At 35.1% G+C, this 17,136-nt stretch overlaps 1 protein-coding gene across 1 annotated transcript; it reads left to right on the forward strand.

Moving 5' to 3' along the window:
• The first annotated feature begins 3,728 nt into the window (after positions 1-3,728).
• Positions 3,729-7,293, forward strand: LOC149575520 (large ribosomal subunit protein eL19x-like). The gene is made up of 5 exons (XM_089815280.1): positions 3,729-4,032; positions 6,080-6,202; positions 6,425-6,738; positions 6,911-6,954; positions 7,078-7,293. Exons 1-5 carry the CDS (start codon positions 3,921-3,923, stop codon positions 7,094-7,096), a joined length of 612 nt encoding a protein of 203 aa, XP_089671406.1. The 5' UTR covers positions 3,729-3,920; the 3' UTR covers positions 7,097-7,293.
• Positions 7,294-17,136: the final 9,843 nt, after the last annotated feature.

Here is a 17,136-nt window from a genome sequence, read left to right on the forward strand (position 1 = left end):
AAAATTACTACCTCTATCCCCATAATGTAACCAATGGGCTCTTGAACGAATTCTTGCCCCCAAAGCTTTTTGATGTTGATGTTTTCTGAGAGCATTCTTAGCATGGGCAAGTTGGTGACCGAGATAAGGATCATTCAGGTTATTTTGGATATCCATTTCAGCATTATAAAGATCATTATTAAGCCAAGATTCCTTAAATCTATAATCTTTGGCCTTCTTTTGACCAATAGTTCTTAAAAAATTCTGCCAGGTAGAAATATCAAGACTCCACCTACGGATATAGGATAAAGAGGGAAAATGAGACTCATTGATGAGTCTTATAATAGAAATGGCAGCAAGAACGTCATTATCCTCTGGAAGGCTAGTATTGAGAATGAATTTATGGTTAGAATGATTGCTATAATTAGGTGAGCAGCAAAGATTGACAGATATAGAAATAGGGTGGTGATCCGAAAGAGTGGTAGGGGAGACAAGCACCAAGCTATTATTCTTATCCGGAATCACAGAAAAGAAATTGCTATTAAGATAGAATCTATCAAGTCTAGAGTAGATTCTATATTGACCCTTCTGAAAATTACACCAAGTAAACCAGAGGCCAGGGTTAGTATTCTTGCTTCCTTTTAAAGGATCAAAAAGGGATTTAGCCCTTTTAAAGTTGTTCCAATTAAATCTTTCCTGCTCTTTCCAAGAGAAAGGGAGACCTCCCAGTTTATCCTCTTGATTCTCTATCATATTGAAATCACCTCCAAACATCCAAGGAATGTCAGGAAGCGAGCCGAGCCAAGACCAAAACTTACTCCTTTCCATATAATCATTGGCAGCATAGACATAACATATACCAAAATCCATATCATTATGACTAAAGATCAACCAAATAGCTCTATTACAAGGTGAAAAACCAAAACTTTTAATTTTTGGTCCCCATTTGGGGCTAAGCAAGATCGCCACTCCCCCTCTACCCTAAGGGTGATTAGTGGAGAATTTGATAGCATCTCTCCAGATAAAATTAAGATTGGATTCAAGATTGAATCCAGTAGACTTAATTTCTTGAAGCATAATCATATCAATATTGTTTCGAGAACTGATAAAGTTCTTAATAACAGACTTTCTATTAGGACATTCCAGTCCTCTAATATTCCAAGAAACACAATTCATTGAGACAAAATTAGAGAATGAGATGCCTCAATACTCATGATGTGCTCCATAGGAAAAGCATCCTCAGAGTCAGTTTGATTTTGCTTCTTACTATTCTTGTTTTTATTCTTGGATCCCGGAGGTCTTCCTTGCCTTCTAGCAGTGAGGATATCCTCATTATCAGACGGAGAAGGGGAAGAAACCTTCAGCTCCGAAGACTGATTATTAACAATAACAAGGGCTACTGGAATGACTTCAAGTATGAAATCATCCGAGATCTCTTGAAACACTTTCACAGGGGGGTTATGTTTTGAGGAAATGTGTTTGGTAGTAGCTTGATGAGCAGATGGAGGGGGGATAGAGGGATTAGCCTTATCTTTAGAAGTCATTTTAGCCTCTGAAGGAGGGGATACAAAAAACATATTTGGGGCCGAGTCTTTTTTACTTGACCGATTTTTCCTTCTTTTTTTTTGTAATAGTTTGAAAACCATCTGTATCCACTATGCTAGTAAATGACACATTTTGAGAAAATGGAATTTGAGGTAGAGAGGGGAAAGATTGAGAGGGGGAATTGAGGAAGGCATAGGGTTAATATTAACAGAGGAAGGGGAAATCGGGTGGGTAGAAGTGGGGAGGTTAAAAGGGTTAGTATTCTTTTGGGTTTTATTTCTAATAATCGGGCAATCTTTCCTAAGATGCCCTTCTTTTCTACATAAAAAACACGCATTCAAACCTCCTAGGGTTTTCACAGGATAGGAAATTTTCTCATTAACTATAGAGATGTTAATTTCTTTGGGTAAATCCTGACCAGGCTTCAAAGCAAGAAGAACCCTAGCATCTAAATGAGGGATTAAACAAGCAGAGTCGTCCATTCGCAAGAATTTTCCTAGGGGTTCAATCAATTGAGGAATAAAATGCCACAAAAAAGGGGGAATTTGTTTAATGAGAACCTATATTGGAGCCGAAAGAGCAACCACCTCATCAAAGTTAGCCTTTGTATTCCAAGCTAGAGCCCTGAATGTGGTGTTGTCGACTGTCCAATACTCTTTTTTTAGCACAACCTATTGAGATTCATTATTGATAAAAAATACAACAAACAATCCTTTCTGAATCTGCCTACAAAAGGAAATTTGATAGCCAAGCTTTAAGTTCCAATAATTTTGAAACCAGTCATCTAAGAATTTCCTTGCAAGCACTTTATCAATTTCAACCGCAGAGAAGAAAATGGCGGTATTTCTTAATCTTGCTTTTTCCTTAATAATTTCATTTGACATTTTAGGGTCAGGGGTAACATGAAAGTAGAAGGATCCCAAAAATGTTTACCGCTTGTTGAGATTTCATATTGTGCAGGTAAGGCGAAGCGAGCACCAGAGGCAATTGCAGGAGAAGAATTTGCAACTGCCTCTAGAAAAGATCTCGGTTTGTTGCCAAGGTTTGCACTAGTTTTAGGCACATTGTTAGTAGAGTTATTAGTTGATTTCGAAACAGATGCATTAATGCTATGGGGTATTGAAACAATCGAAAAACAAAAGGGCATATTAGATTTAGGGTTTGGGATTAAGGGTGGATCGCACCTGATTTCTGGTCCGTTTGTTGCATCAACACAATTACCAGCTGCTACCTCATCAATAGCGAAATTCCCATTGTTTCTAATGCCAACAATATCCTTTGTTTGAGATTTGCCATGGGGTGATTGCACATCCTGGGAGATCGCCATAGTAGCAGCAGGAGCCACCTTGGCATTGTTCATGGGGGTGGAGCAAGCAAAAGGCTGGTTTTGTCCTTCGTTTGTGCGAGCCACCAAATTGGAGGAATTTGCCAGATTTGCTGTAATATATTGCCCGGTGTCGCTGATCTTGGAGCCGCCCTTCATTGTCCTTAATACAATCAAACTTCTTAGATTTGTTGAAGATCCTCGATCAATGAAGCAAATAGTTTAAGACACAGAAAACGCAGAACAAAATTCGCCTCAACATTCGTAGAATTCGCCAAAAAATGCAGAGTAAAAAAATGGCCAAAGCTTTTGTTTATGCCCTAGAACAGAGTTCGCCTCAACATTTGCAGAATAATGTCTTTCATAATTTAAAAAATAATGTCTTTCATTTTGCATCGTGAGTGCTACTAGCTTATATATAAAATAAGCCGAGAGATATCCTTCTCGAAGCGCCTATTTTCATAATCTCACTCAGTGCAATAGGCGCCTTGAGAAGGATATCTCTCGACTTATATATATATATATATATATATATATATATATATATATATATATATATGCGCTAGTTAGTACTAACAATAAAAACACCCGTTTAATGCAAATACTAATCATGCTACTTTTATTGAATCAGTATTAACATTCAACTAAAATAAAATAATAAATTTAGTTGATTTTTTTTTTTAAAACTATAAAGTAATAAATTTACAATGATAAGCCCAAATTTTTTGAATGCCCAATACTACACGAATTCTTTATTTTATTTGAATTTTTAAATGTGATTTCGATATAGTTTAATTTTGATTTCATTTTAACATTAATATTTTAATTGAAAAAATTATACAACTTCCCTATATGTTCAATTTTTAGCTCTAAATTTTGTACCTTTGGCGATTTAAGCATGCCTGTTGGGCAAGTAATTTGTGGCTAGGGTTTGTGAGGTTTCCTTTTTATTATTATTATTATACTATTAAACTCCGGAAACCCTATCAGATTGTGGGACGTAATATATAACGCGGATAAACAGCCGAAGCAAACCCTAAAACCCCAGAAAGTTGCAGGCGAGGAAGGAAAAATGGTGTCGTTGAAGCTGCAAAAGCGCCTAGCGGCGAGCGTCCTGAAGTGTGGAAAGGGGAAAGTCTGGCTCGACCCCAATGAAATTAACGAAATTTCCATGGCCAATTCCAGTTATGTATCAAATCCTTAGCTACACGCTAGAGTTTCAGTATTTTTTTTGATTTTGTTTAAGTTTTCTAAATCTTCTTCAATATTTTAGCAGCTGTTCGTCCTCTCCATTTGCCTACTTTTAGCTATTCTCTAATTGACCTCTCTGTAAGGTTTTGTCTGTAGAGATATATCGGTAGTTAGATCTATAATGGGGAAGGGGAGATTTATTCATTATTATTCCGAATGCTTTCTGTTTGATTTGGTGGGTTGTTTAGTGGAGTATGCCTTGGATATTGTCTCCTTTGATTTGTGTCTATTCAGTAGCTGCTGGTTTACGAATCAGTTGCACTGATCTGTCCAGTTCTGCGATAGGAAGTGAGGTGTTTTGAATTCGCCAATTTTCCAACTACCCAAATATAAAATTATTAAACTCATGTAGATACTTTATAGTAATCACGGCTTCTGCCGTGGTTACCTGATTGGTCCCAGGTCTCTATTTTTCTATACGAAGACTGTTGTATGGGAATGATGTAGCAGTGCCTGCTTTCTCGAACGCTAGTGTTTTAATTGCAACTTTAGCTAGTCTTGAATTGTTTGTGATTTTCTGAAAAAAGATTTTGCCTGTGGTCGTGAGCGTTGATTTTGACGAATACCCTGAAATGATTGGTAGTAGGCTGAGCGTTTTCTCTCTCGTTTTTAACTACGAGTAGGGCACAGCGGCAGGTGCTTTCAGGTACTAGAGACACCTATGCTGTATTGTGTTTGTTAATGTTATTTGGTTAAACGGTGCTTGTAGACATCTTATAACATGTGCAATTTCATCTCGTAGGTGAAAGAGAGGCCGGATAACTGTATGCTTAAGATATAAGGTCCAAACTTACCTTTAAATTTGATCCAGTCAGTGTGGATGGTCCTTATGTGTTTAATTCTCTTCACAGAAATGCCATTTTCACCAGAAAACTGTTAATTCTCCTCAAGTATCATCGATGTGCGCACAATTTTTCAATTGTCAAACCTCCCGTGCCCTACCATACTGATAAGTTTTATGATTTTGGCGATGGGTTTGGACTGTTCTATTATTTTAGGAGTGCGCAAGTTGGTAAATTGAGATGGTATTTATTTATCTTCTTACCAATTGTTTTGTGTACATATTTGGCAATCCATGCAATGCTGTAATTGACAAACTCAGCAATCTCTCTTGTGTTGTAGGTGCTTGAAGGAAATTAAGATCTGGGGCTGGAATCTTTATATTGCCTTATTAACATGATTGATCTAATGCCTTGAGCTAACATATATTTTTAAAATCCCAATCATGTTAATAGGGCAATGCAAAGACATCAGCCCCAGATCTTAATTTCCTTCAAATACCTACAATGCACAAGAGATTAAGAGTTTATCAAATATATAGCTCAAGGCATTAGATCAGCAACCATGAAAGAGATTAGATAGACAGTAGTTGGATTGTATGGGTTTCTTGGTGGCAGTATCTTTTCTGCTATAAGTGTGGATGTTATAATTTGTAGCTCATTATTTTAAACACTGAACTACTCATCTGCCCAATTATTAGCAACCCATGGTTAAAACCATTTTCTAATGTGTATTTACTTCACATATTGTTCAATGCTAGGTAAGGTATTGTAATAAATTGTAAGATGAATTGCGGTTTGACAATTATTTTGGTTGAATTTACATGATGATAAAAACTGTGGGTTTTTACACGTTACATCTAATAGGACATGTCTTTGCATGGATGGATGGTTCTTACTTTTGCCGAATCCGTTTTTGGATTAAGGTGTTAGTGGTGTCTATAGAGGATAATTGGTTGGTTCTCAGTTGGAGTTTATGGTTTACTTGGCGGGAAATTCTTTTCCAATCAAATTGAAAATTGTTAATTCATTAGTTTAAATTTTTTGATAGATTTTTATTGCATATGCCAACCCATTTTAGTTATACTTTTCAGTTCCAATCATATGATGGCTAGAGTACATGTCAACAAGTTTAAGTTAAGTTTTAGTATGTGGCTTTTGATTTATATTGATGAGGGGTGAAATTTAACTTTATTTGCAGGGCAGAACATTCGAAAGCTGGTGAAGGATGGATTTGTGATTAGGAAGCCAATGAAAATTCATTCCCGTGCCCGTGCTCGCCGTGCTTTGGAAGCAAAGAGAAAGGGTCGTCATTCTGGATATGGTATGTGTGTGTCAATAATATTTCAGCTGTCTTGCTTCATGTGAATACATGTGATTAGATAAGCATTTCCTGGAAGAAAATTGCTTAATTTCTTTTGAGGAATACCTCAATTATGCTATTTGAACATTTGACTTGAAAAATAACTCATGTAGTCAAAATTATCCAGTTAGTAATTAATAACTATGATAAAGCTGCGTTTCTTGGTGTCCTTGTCTGGCTTAGGTAAGCGAAAGGGTACAAGAGAGGCTAGGCTGCCTACTAAGATTCTATGGATGAGGAAGATGAGGGTCCTGCGACGATTGTTGCGCAAATATAGGGAGGCTAAGAAGATTGATAAACACATGTACCATGACATGTACATGAGAGTGAAGGGTAATGTCTTCAAGAATAAACGTGTTTTAATGGAAAGCATTCACAAGTCCAAAGCAGAAAAAGCTAGAGAAAAGACATTATCTGATCAATTTGAAGCCAGACGTGCAAAGAACAAGGCTAGTCGTGAAAGAAAGATTGCAAGGAGAGAGGAAAGGTTGGCACAGGTAAGTCTTTTGCATATGCCTTTTATAACCAGTTTGATATTCTTTTCCACATCATCTTCTCAGTTGTTAAGGTCTTTAAATATCAGCTTTCCTTAAAACAAATCTGAGTGTAATGCATTTGCTTGGTGTGAAAATGTTGCTGGTCTATAATGTGTATTGTATCTTATTGCAGGGCCCAACAGAGCCAACAAGAACACCAGCACCACAAGCTGCTGGGTAATGAGCTCAGACGGAACTTGTCTTGATTTTTTATATTGATAAATGGCAAGGCAATATTTTTGTTTGTTTGTTAATAATTGTAGCAGTGTGGCATCATCTAATTGTGTGCTAATTCTGCAGGGGAGCGAAGAAGAAATAAGAGATGAAAATTTATAACCTTGGACAAAAGGGTTATATATACAAGCTGAGGGAATGTGGTTATTAGAACGATAGGTTAGAACTGGGCAGAGATGATTTTTTTGTAACATGAGTGTTTTTCCTATATTACTCGTACCAAATTGTTGTTTATTAAGCTAACTGTTGATTTAATTATAATGCCCATAGTATTTCATATAACTTTGTGTTTTGAGTAATAATGGAACATCTGGTCATATTTTGAGAGTTCAAATTGAATAGCTTGGAAATCAACTGAGGGTTGTTATAGAATATTGGTGGTTTATTTGGTTCACTAGCATAGCATACAGATGGTTTATGGATTTTCTTTCCTGATTTATGGGTGAGTTGAGTGGGGGTGATAGTTGAAGTACTTTATATTCTTGTTACTTTATTTGGGTTGTTGTCTGGAGAACTCTGAACGTCATTTTATGTTTGGTACTGATCAAAAGTATGACTGTTGTCTGGATGGTATGACTGTGCATGCTTCACTGATGAAAATAAATGACGATGGAACTACAGGTTTTGTATTATATTGATTAGTAACTACTAATAATCCGCAGCCATATAGCAATACACGAAATTGGTTAGTAACAGCAAGCAAACACTATGCAGCCAATGGGATTAAGGTTTGGTCTTGCAGATCTTTCTTCTTTAGTAGAGCTTTGGCCGGTGTAGGCCGTAACCACAATTTGGATGCGGCCACATAGAATAGAGAATCCCATACCAAAAAATGCTCAAGGGAACAATTTTATTTAGCCAAAAAGGACTGACTGACAGCCATGTTATCAATTGATACACCTTCATTTAAGTGACATGTCAAGATTGCTTAGCTGAAATTGTTATGATGCTACGGCAGACAAATTATCTGGCAATTTATATAGTTCAAGCTAATCCTATTTTTAGGGAATAGAATTGGATTGTATGAAAATGTACCAGTGGTATTTTTGAGCATGAAACCTGTTCACCAGTGCCCTGATTAGGATGCTGACGCTGTATGCAACTGATATCCTCTCAAGCTGAACTTATGCCTTGAAGATGGAAGCACAGTCAAAAGGGCACTTGGTTTAATGGCAAAGTCCATGCAGTAGGGCATCTAGAAGGTGCTGAGAATTTTTTTTCTTCAATTCAAAGAAAGATAACATGTTTTCTTTGCCTGAGGGTCAGTTAACATAATAATTTGGAACTTTCAAGGCTCCAGATGATCTTGTCAGAATTGGTAGTTTGTAACAAGTGATAGAATTTGTGAATTTGTGCTTTATAGCCTGAATGCCCAGATATGTTGTTTTGGGGAACAATTCGCGATTCTGTTAAGTTTCAAGCAGGCATTTAGAAGTTGCTTTCTATTGATGTGGGTTTTTTGGATGCATTGGTGGAAGCATATATATATATTGACGAGGGTTTTTTGGATGCATTGGGGGAAGTGTGTGTGTGTGTATATTAGCGGACAACTGATTCATTGTGTGGCCTTGTTTTGGATATCTGATGAATAAGTTTTAGGGAAGTTATCATGTTGAGGCCATTTGTTTTATATACATCTCTGCTATTAGCAACAACTGAAGTGCAAATTTTAAGAAATAATAGCTGGTTTAAGATGGTCCTTAGCCCGTCCTGTCTGACTCAATCCCCTTTCTGGCATGCTAAGGTCCCTTGTGTCAGAGAAGGGAGATTCTCCCCCGGTGAGTGTGTTGCGCTTCCCTCTGAATCATTGAGGGGTGCACTCCGATACCGATAAGCTCCCATAGTCATGTCTTCAATAATCTGAACTCATTCTGGTTGTAATTGTAAGGAATTGCCATTCAAAGAGGAAATTCCATTAATAAATGTATCTAATTCTAGTTTTTGTGGAGAATAGCAATACATTGCCATTTGAACTGATTATATATTTGGATATTTCAAGCTCTTTAATGGTCTAAACTCACTCTAGTTGTCACTGTTAGCAGAAGGAAATTTCCATTCAAATATATGATTCCATTAATAATTTGATCTAATTCTACTTGCTGTGGGGAACGCATAGCCATTTGAACAAGATTATATATCTGGATATTTCAAGTAAAATACTGTTCTCTGCTTGTACAAGAGAGAGAGGACTATTGCTGGATGTTACTCAGACACGGTGGGGTTAGTCAGGTAACAAGAAAATGCGCAAAACCTGAATTGAGAGAACTTAGATGCAAAGCTAGGATATGACCGACAGATGTTTGAGATGTTCTGCCTGTATATGAATATGGAAATGAACTATGTAGATGTGCAAGTATGAATGCTTTGTAGTCATTGCTAGTAAGGCCAATAAGGGCATATACAATGCCAGTTGAACTGAAGGAATTTGGGAAGATTTTAAAGCAAGCACTAGTTTTGAATAAAATAATGAGGTTTGGTAGGTGAGAAACATTATCGTGGGTATAAATGTTTGAGTTCAAAAAGTAGCTAAATATGAGAAGATTTCAAAGCAAGTACTGTAGCTAAAAATTGAAGGTCTGTTAGGCATCTGTGTTCAACAGTTGCCCCAAGGAAAGTGCCTGAATTGTTATGTGGGTCATAAAACTAAGATATGTATTGCCTTTGGAGTAACATATTTTGAATGTATGCATGCTTTTGATTATATTCAATAGCCTAACAAGGTGGTTGGCACTACAACACAAATGCCAAAGAGAGCAACACTAATCTGGTGCTGCTGGTTTCTGTAGTGCCAAGAACCTCAAAGAGTGGTAGGTGCACACTTCTGGGGAAGAGTGAGGTTGAATTACTTTTTTCCTTGCGACATCAGACAACTGTTGTGACAATGCTGTCCTTGGGATCTCTACCCACAGGGGGAGCAACTAGTGAAACTCATTTGGGCATCTGTCAGTTGAATGGCTAGTGTTGAGAAACTTGAATATTGTCAGTTGAAGTGTAGAACAGAGCAGGAGTATATTACTCCACCCAGCTGAACGGGACTGTTCATAGCACAAATAAATAAAAATATCAACTTTGCAGTTTGGACATGAGTTTTACAATTGATTTCATTATTTGCTTGGGTGAGATATCTTATTCTAGTGAAATGTCTTAAACTTCAAAAGCTTGATGCCAGGTATCCTAAAATATAAATCTGTCCTTAATAATTTTAGAGAGAATTTAAAGAAAAATGATGAGCATAAATATCTGTAATGCATTGTAAGAAAAAAGTGGTGAATCAATTTCTTCTAGGAAAGGTGGATTAGAAGAATTATCTGCCAACTAAGGCTGTCCACCGCTGCATATCCACAACTTTGGCTGTAAAACACCTCCAAGCTTAGAATAATTATTTTATAACATTTTGTATGGCTGGCACCTGTCTTGCTGTTTTTAGTATGAAAATTATTTAAACGATAGGTAAGTGGATCGAACTCAATTCTTCGTTTACACTAACTTAATTCTGCTATATCTGCCTTTTTGTAATCCTCAGCCACATCTGTTGCTACACAAATACACCAAAGCCAGTCCACGATGGGATGACCATTTCTTGAATATTTATAGGTGGGTATGGATTGGTCTTCTTGCTGAAAAGAAACAAAAGACCCTTTGACACATTTCTCTTTAAGGGTAACCCTTCAGAGATTGTGAGTGAATACAAGTAAATGGTAATAGACTTCCAGAATAAACTCAGTTGGGAAATGTGCAGATCCAAAAAAGATTCGAGGAGATTGGAATAAGTGTAGGAATGCAGAATTCTAGTATTGGAAGACAAAGGAAATATTATTTGGGCTGCTCGTCACTTTTCTTTTTAAGGGTAGCCCTTTAGAGAGTGTGAGTGAATACAAGTACTTGGAAATAGATTTTCAAAACAAACTCGGTTGGGAAATATGCAAATCCAAAAGGATTCAAGGAGGTTGGAAGGTGCTGTATTCTTTATAGAATGAGTGCAAGAACGCAGAACTCTGGGATTGGAAAATGAAAATATTATTTGTGTTGCTTGTCACACCAAGGTGATCTTGTACTGATGTGAAATTTGGGGCAGCAGCCCGTCGGATCAGAAATGGAGACAAGTAGAAAGAATGCAAAAGCACCTTATCATTAGCAGCCTTAACATCAAAACTTCGGTGCCCTACGAAATATTATTAGCTGAAGTAGGTGCCTTCCTGTTGGAAGTTGTTGTAATTGTTCAGCTGTTATGTTACTTAAAGAAGACACAGAGCATGACAAATCATTGCTGGAATAAGTTTGTCACCAAAGAAAAGTTTGAAAGAAGAAAAAACACATGGATGAAGCAAAACAATAAATGAATGCAAAAATGAGACGTCAACCTTTATAGTTGCCCAGATGGTACATAAGACATCAAGAAGTTTGTTCGCGAAAGATTGTGTAACATCATGTGGACAAGGTGCATGGGGAGGAAATTTTTTCACTATATTAAGGAATTTAACTCCAATGCATGTCACGAGGAAAAGGGGTATCATAGGGGTGACCGTTAAGTGGAAGGCCAAAATGCTTATAACCTAGTTTCAATTTAGCTCCCATCAACTAAGATGCGAGACAGGTAGATGGAAAGTGCCAAAAGAAGAATGGGAAGATAGGACATGCCTATCTTGTGACACGGGAGCAATTGAGATGAAACATCACTTTGTCATAGACTACTTGATGTACAACAACATCAGATCCAAATACTCAATATGGGCAACCTCTTCAAGGAAAACTAAATAAGACCGCAAACGTGATCATCAAAATACATTGAAGAAGAGAAGAATTAGTCAAAGGACTACAACTAGATTAGGCTAGTTGTTAATAGGTGGGTCCCATAGGCTGCTTTTGCTTTGGCCTCGTGGACGTTATTAAAATCCTTCATTCATTAATTCGTGTAGGAAGCTTTAAATGCTTTTTAACATTATTTCTTGCCCAATAGAGCTCCCTCCCTTTCTAGGAAACCATCTTTTTAGAAAAACAAACTAACAATGCTTGCTAAGGTTTAGAAGAACACCCTTTAAAGAGGAAATTCAAGATATTTACTTGGTAGCCTTTTTATAATAAAAAAATATTGTAAGAAATCTTACTACATCATTTGTTGAGTAAAAAATCTCTCTTTTCCATTTTAGAAGACTTGACTTGAGGCCTTACCTCTTAGTAGCACTTTGCAGTTCTGGAAAGAAATGGGAAATGCCATTGTGAATTGTTGATGAATATGTCTAAAACATAAGGTGATACTAGAATTGGAATTCCCTTTGTCCATAATAACAAACACATATGTTTCAAAGAAACCTTGGGCGGATCCTGCTTCACAAAATATTCGGGATTTAAAGTTTTTTTTTTTTTTTTTGTACTCTTGACAATCTTGGATGTTCCAAATAAACCTTGGGGGAATCCTTCTTCACAAAATATTTAGGATTTAAAGTTTTTTTTGGGATGTTTCAGAGAAACCTAAGGGCTCGTACAAGTGGAATAGGCATATGTAAATTCTTAAAATTTTGAATTTTTCGTTTGGATGCACCAAATCAGAATTGGAAAAGGAATAAAATAGGAATACATATTCCAATTTTGGCTCAAAAATGAGCATTTGCATTTCCACCTAAATAGGCGGAATTGGAATATGTATTCCTATTCTAGTTTTGTTTATTTTAGAAAATATACATTTTTGGATACGTGAATTCCCAAACAAGAATAAAAATACGCAACCCAATTTTCTATTAGAGAATAAGTATTCCTATTCCCATATTTATATTTTGGCAACCGAACGGACTCTAAAGAATTGTTCTTCACATTATATCTGAAATTGAATTTTCTCTAAGATTAAAATTCTAATCAAACCTACTTCTATTGAAATTAAAAGCTATAAAAAATCTATCTCTATTGAAATTAAAAGCTATAAAAAATCCAATCCAACCTATGTTTATCAAATTTAAAAGATTTCAAAACTTGTAAAAGGAAGCTCCGATGTACGCTATCATATACATATTTTCCTGTATCAAATTTAATGGCTTTTCGTACACCAATCACTCTCCATAATCGATCTTCTAGAAATGATGCAACTTTTTTCTTTGCATTGTATCTTGTAAGAGGAATTCCAATTTATCAGCTATGATTTTGTAAATTGCACTTTTTTTGTGTGGATTTAATAAGCGAATGGCTTCTTATGCACTGATCAACCCATTCAAAATAGATCTTTTGGATGGAAATCACTTTCCGTTTCTTTTTATTTAAGAAAAGGAGTTCCAATCTATTAGTTTATAAATAATATTACAAAGAGGAGAAATGGGTGCAACAAATGGTATTCAAGCCTCCATTTTCTCTATGTTTTTATTATTCTTGTAAGTTCTTTACCACATGCCAATGTTTATAAAAATTGTTGGGCAGAAAACAATTATGGGTTAGGGGACTTATTAGGTTGAAGATGCATGATTCAGAATTTACTTTGGATTTTTTTAGTTGCCGCTCTATTTATTTTTTAATAAATGTTTAAAAATAAGAAATAGTTCTCTCTACCATTCTAATTATTTTCAACAAGTTTTCTCAACTTGAAAGATTGATATTTTGCTTTTATATTGTAACCAAGTGTTTCTAAAATTTTGTGTTGAAATAAAATTTCCCTTGTTAAAGGTACAAAACATTCAAGATAGATTGTTCTTCTATAACTAACGTGATCCATACCATCGAGATGATAACATTTTATGGTTTTTTAAGCTTTTCCTCAAGTTGCTCTTCCCAACAAAGATCTCTACAATAAATTTGGTTTTAAGATTTCAATTTGGTTTTTCATAGTTATGTTTTCCAAGGAGTGAAAATTTTGTAATGTTTTGAGAATCTTCTAAATGCCATTTTTTCTTTTGGAAAAAGATGAATGTGTCATGTATGTTTGTGCTTATAATCACCTCTTACCTATAAAATGTGACTTTGCGAAGGAATACCTTCTCTTATATGTCAATTGAAATTATCACATCCCATTTGATAGATAGCCTCTAAATTTCATTGGAAGGCTTGGAAAAGCCAGTTTTTGTCTTACACATTGATAGCTACAATTTAAATAACGAATTTGCATCGAAATGCAAATACTTCAATTTTTAATTGCCCCTTATGACTAAGATCGTTCTTAATACACATTTAGGATTGTAGAAACAGTAAATAAGATGTAATTTGTAGCATATTATAAGTCAAATCTTACTTTGGCATCATATTACAATAAATGTCGCTTTAGAGTATTTAATATATCTTAAAAATGTTGGCCTTCAATTACTTACAATAATATTAAGGATTAAACTAATGGTCCATACCAAATAATTACTATGAAAACAACGAACTCAATCTAAAATGTTCGAAACCTTTAAGTTGGAAGGAGTACTTGCAGACATTTGACTCAATAGAGTGAATTCAACTAATGAAACTAATTGAAGTTAATTTAAGACTTACATTGACTAGTTTATATAAGCATTGAGCTCAAATTTGATTGTAATGACCTAATGTTAATTACTTAACAGTTATTCTCTAATGTCACAATAAATTTGCCCTTCCACTGCTTAAAGGGATAAACAAGAAAGTCTCATAATAAAGTGGGATATCGCGCTAAAGAGGGTCTATTGAACACTTAATGATAGCCAAAATTAGCACCATAAGTCTTATAAATGACCACTTACTAGATCAATGTGGATCACCTGCAAGATGGTTTAAGTTCCTCTGCTTTGAGATATTGATGCTACAAAACCATTATCTTGAATCCAACTCCTAATTCTCAGTATAAAGTAACTCATGGCTTCAAGAAAAAGTAAGAGAAAATGTAAGGTACAGAAACCACCCAATTAATAAAACCAAAATGCTTATAAAGTTAGATTGTTACAAAAAGATTACAAGGATACTAGCGTGATAGGCCATCCTTAAACATCATACTAAGAAAGGTATTAAGTTTGGAAAAATAAGTCAACTTTGACTTTTTAACATTTTAAGCCTAATAATCAAGCCTTAGCCTTAGTGTATGATGTTTAAACCATATGACTACTTAAAGATTCAACAAAGACACGACCATAACAAATTAAGTTAAAGCAAGGCGATGTCATACCATATCTTATACTAATCACCTTGAAACAAATTTAGATCAATAGTAATAGCCTCTGCTTACACAGATTTGCAAGCATCTCTAATAAATAGAATGCATTCCTTCACTCAAAAAAACCTACCATCAACCGAGATCCTAAACTTTGAATTTGTAAATACAAGGCAAAGAAAAACGACACTGAGAGTAACCTTAACGTTGAGCAAATTTTTAATGTTGATAATTTTATTAAACTAGTAGTAACATGATTATCGAAAATGTCTGTTTCATTTATATTTTTATGAGATTATAAGACCTAGTTAAAAAATAGAAACAAATACCATAATGAAATTGCCAATAATGAAGCACCGTAACCAAAGATTGTATATTGAGACATAAAAAATTTGATATTATGTATTGTAACTTCTTACATAGCTTCCCTATTAATATCAGTCCATACCATATATGTACCGGATGGCTTAAACATCACACACTAAGGCTTGATTTCTAGACTAAAAGTGTTAAATAGTTAAAGTTGACTTATTTTTCAAACTTAATTTCTTCCTTAGCAACGTAAACAGTGTCCGAAAGGTTCACCTCAGCTCTAATATTGAGGTGGTTGGACATTTCATTGCTTGCCTTTTTAGAGCTGAGGTGAACCTTTCAGACACTGTTTACATTGCTAAGGAAGAAATTAAGTTTGAAAAATAAGTCAACTTTGACTATTTAACACTTTTAGTCTAGAAATCAAGCCTTAGTGTGTGATGTTGAAGCCATCCGATAATGCAGTGGTACATCCATTTTCTTCTATGTTCATGTAACATCATCAAAGAAGACAATAGTCTCTGACTTGAAATCTTTCTCAATAATGCCAAGTCTAACATCTCTTCTATTCAAGTTTATTCTTCCAAAGTTTAATAGATCATCAATTGTCCAAGGAGGTATATCCTCTATCAAAGAACTAGACGATAAAAACATCATAGTTAAGCGTCTAAATGTTTAAGCTTTGTATCTTCCTTGTCTGACCATTCTTAGCATAGCTAAGAGAATTTTGCAGTTATGTTTGTAATAGGTTATGAGTTACATGGGCATATTAATAACAAGAAGAAGTTTTTGTGGTCGAGTCTCTTTTAGTCCTATGTCTTAGTAGTACTTGTAATTAACCTAGATATTTTTGGGACAGGCTAATCTCCATCCAAAATGCACTAACACAAAACAAAATCAAACTTCTTTTTTTCCAAATTCACGAAAACGTATGATTTTTTTCCAAAATTTTTGTTGGTTTCGACTACAAACTATGCAGAGATCAAATGCAAAATTATTTAGAAAAGTCCATGATGTTTTCGATTTTTTGAAAATTGGTCAATTGTACAATTTGGATGGAGGATAGTTGTGTCCGATATTTTTAGTAATGCTCCAATTATACATGTACATATAGGCCATCCTTAAATATCACACACTCAAGAAAAAATTAAGTTAAAAAAGAAGAAGTCAATTTTGACTATTTAACACTTTTAACCTAAGAGTCAAGCCTTAGTATGTAATGTTTAAACCGTCAAAAGTACCACTATATCCAATTAGAGCCTACTCCCAACCGTCAATACTCTAATGTAGTCACCACAAGAAAAGCTCAAGCTAAAATCCTTTAAATAGACGAGGGACTTCTAGAAAATGCCAGAAACTTCGAGAGACATCCTAAAAAAAGAAAGAATCCCTTCTAATAATCCACAACAATCATGTCTGGCAAGACATCCTAAAAAAATAAAGAATCCCGTCTAATAATCCACAACAATCATGTCTGGACAAGATGAAACATGATAGAGGGAAATGATTGTAAGGGAAAAAAAAAATCTTTGTGAGATTAGGTTATAATGCTTATAATTGTGTGAGAATCTTGAAGTTTAGAGTTTCGTATTTAAAATTTAATTAGCATCTATTTGGGTATAGAAAAATACTAAAATGAACTTTACTCTAAGCACTATAGAATGATTAGTCCCTATCTGTTAGCAAAGAGTATAAAGGGATAGAGAGAAAACTACAAACCAACCAGTAATGTA

Source organism: Cupressus sempervirens, chromosome 2 (genome assembly GCF_028749045.1).
Source record: "Cupressus sempervirens isolate cs-2001-9-10 chromosome 2, ASM2874904v1, whole genome shotgun sequence".
Classification (NCBI taxonomy): domain Eukaryota; kingdom Viridiplantae; phylum Streptophyta; class Pinopsida; order Cupressales; family Cupressaceae; genus Cupressus; species Cupressus sempervirens.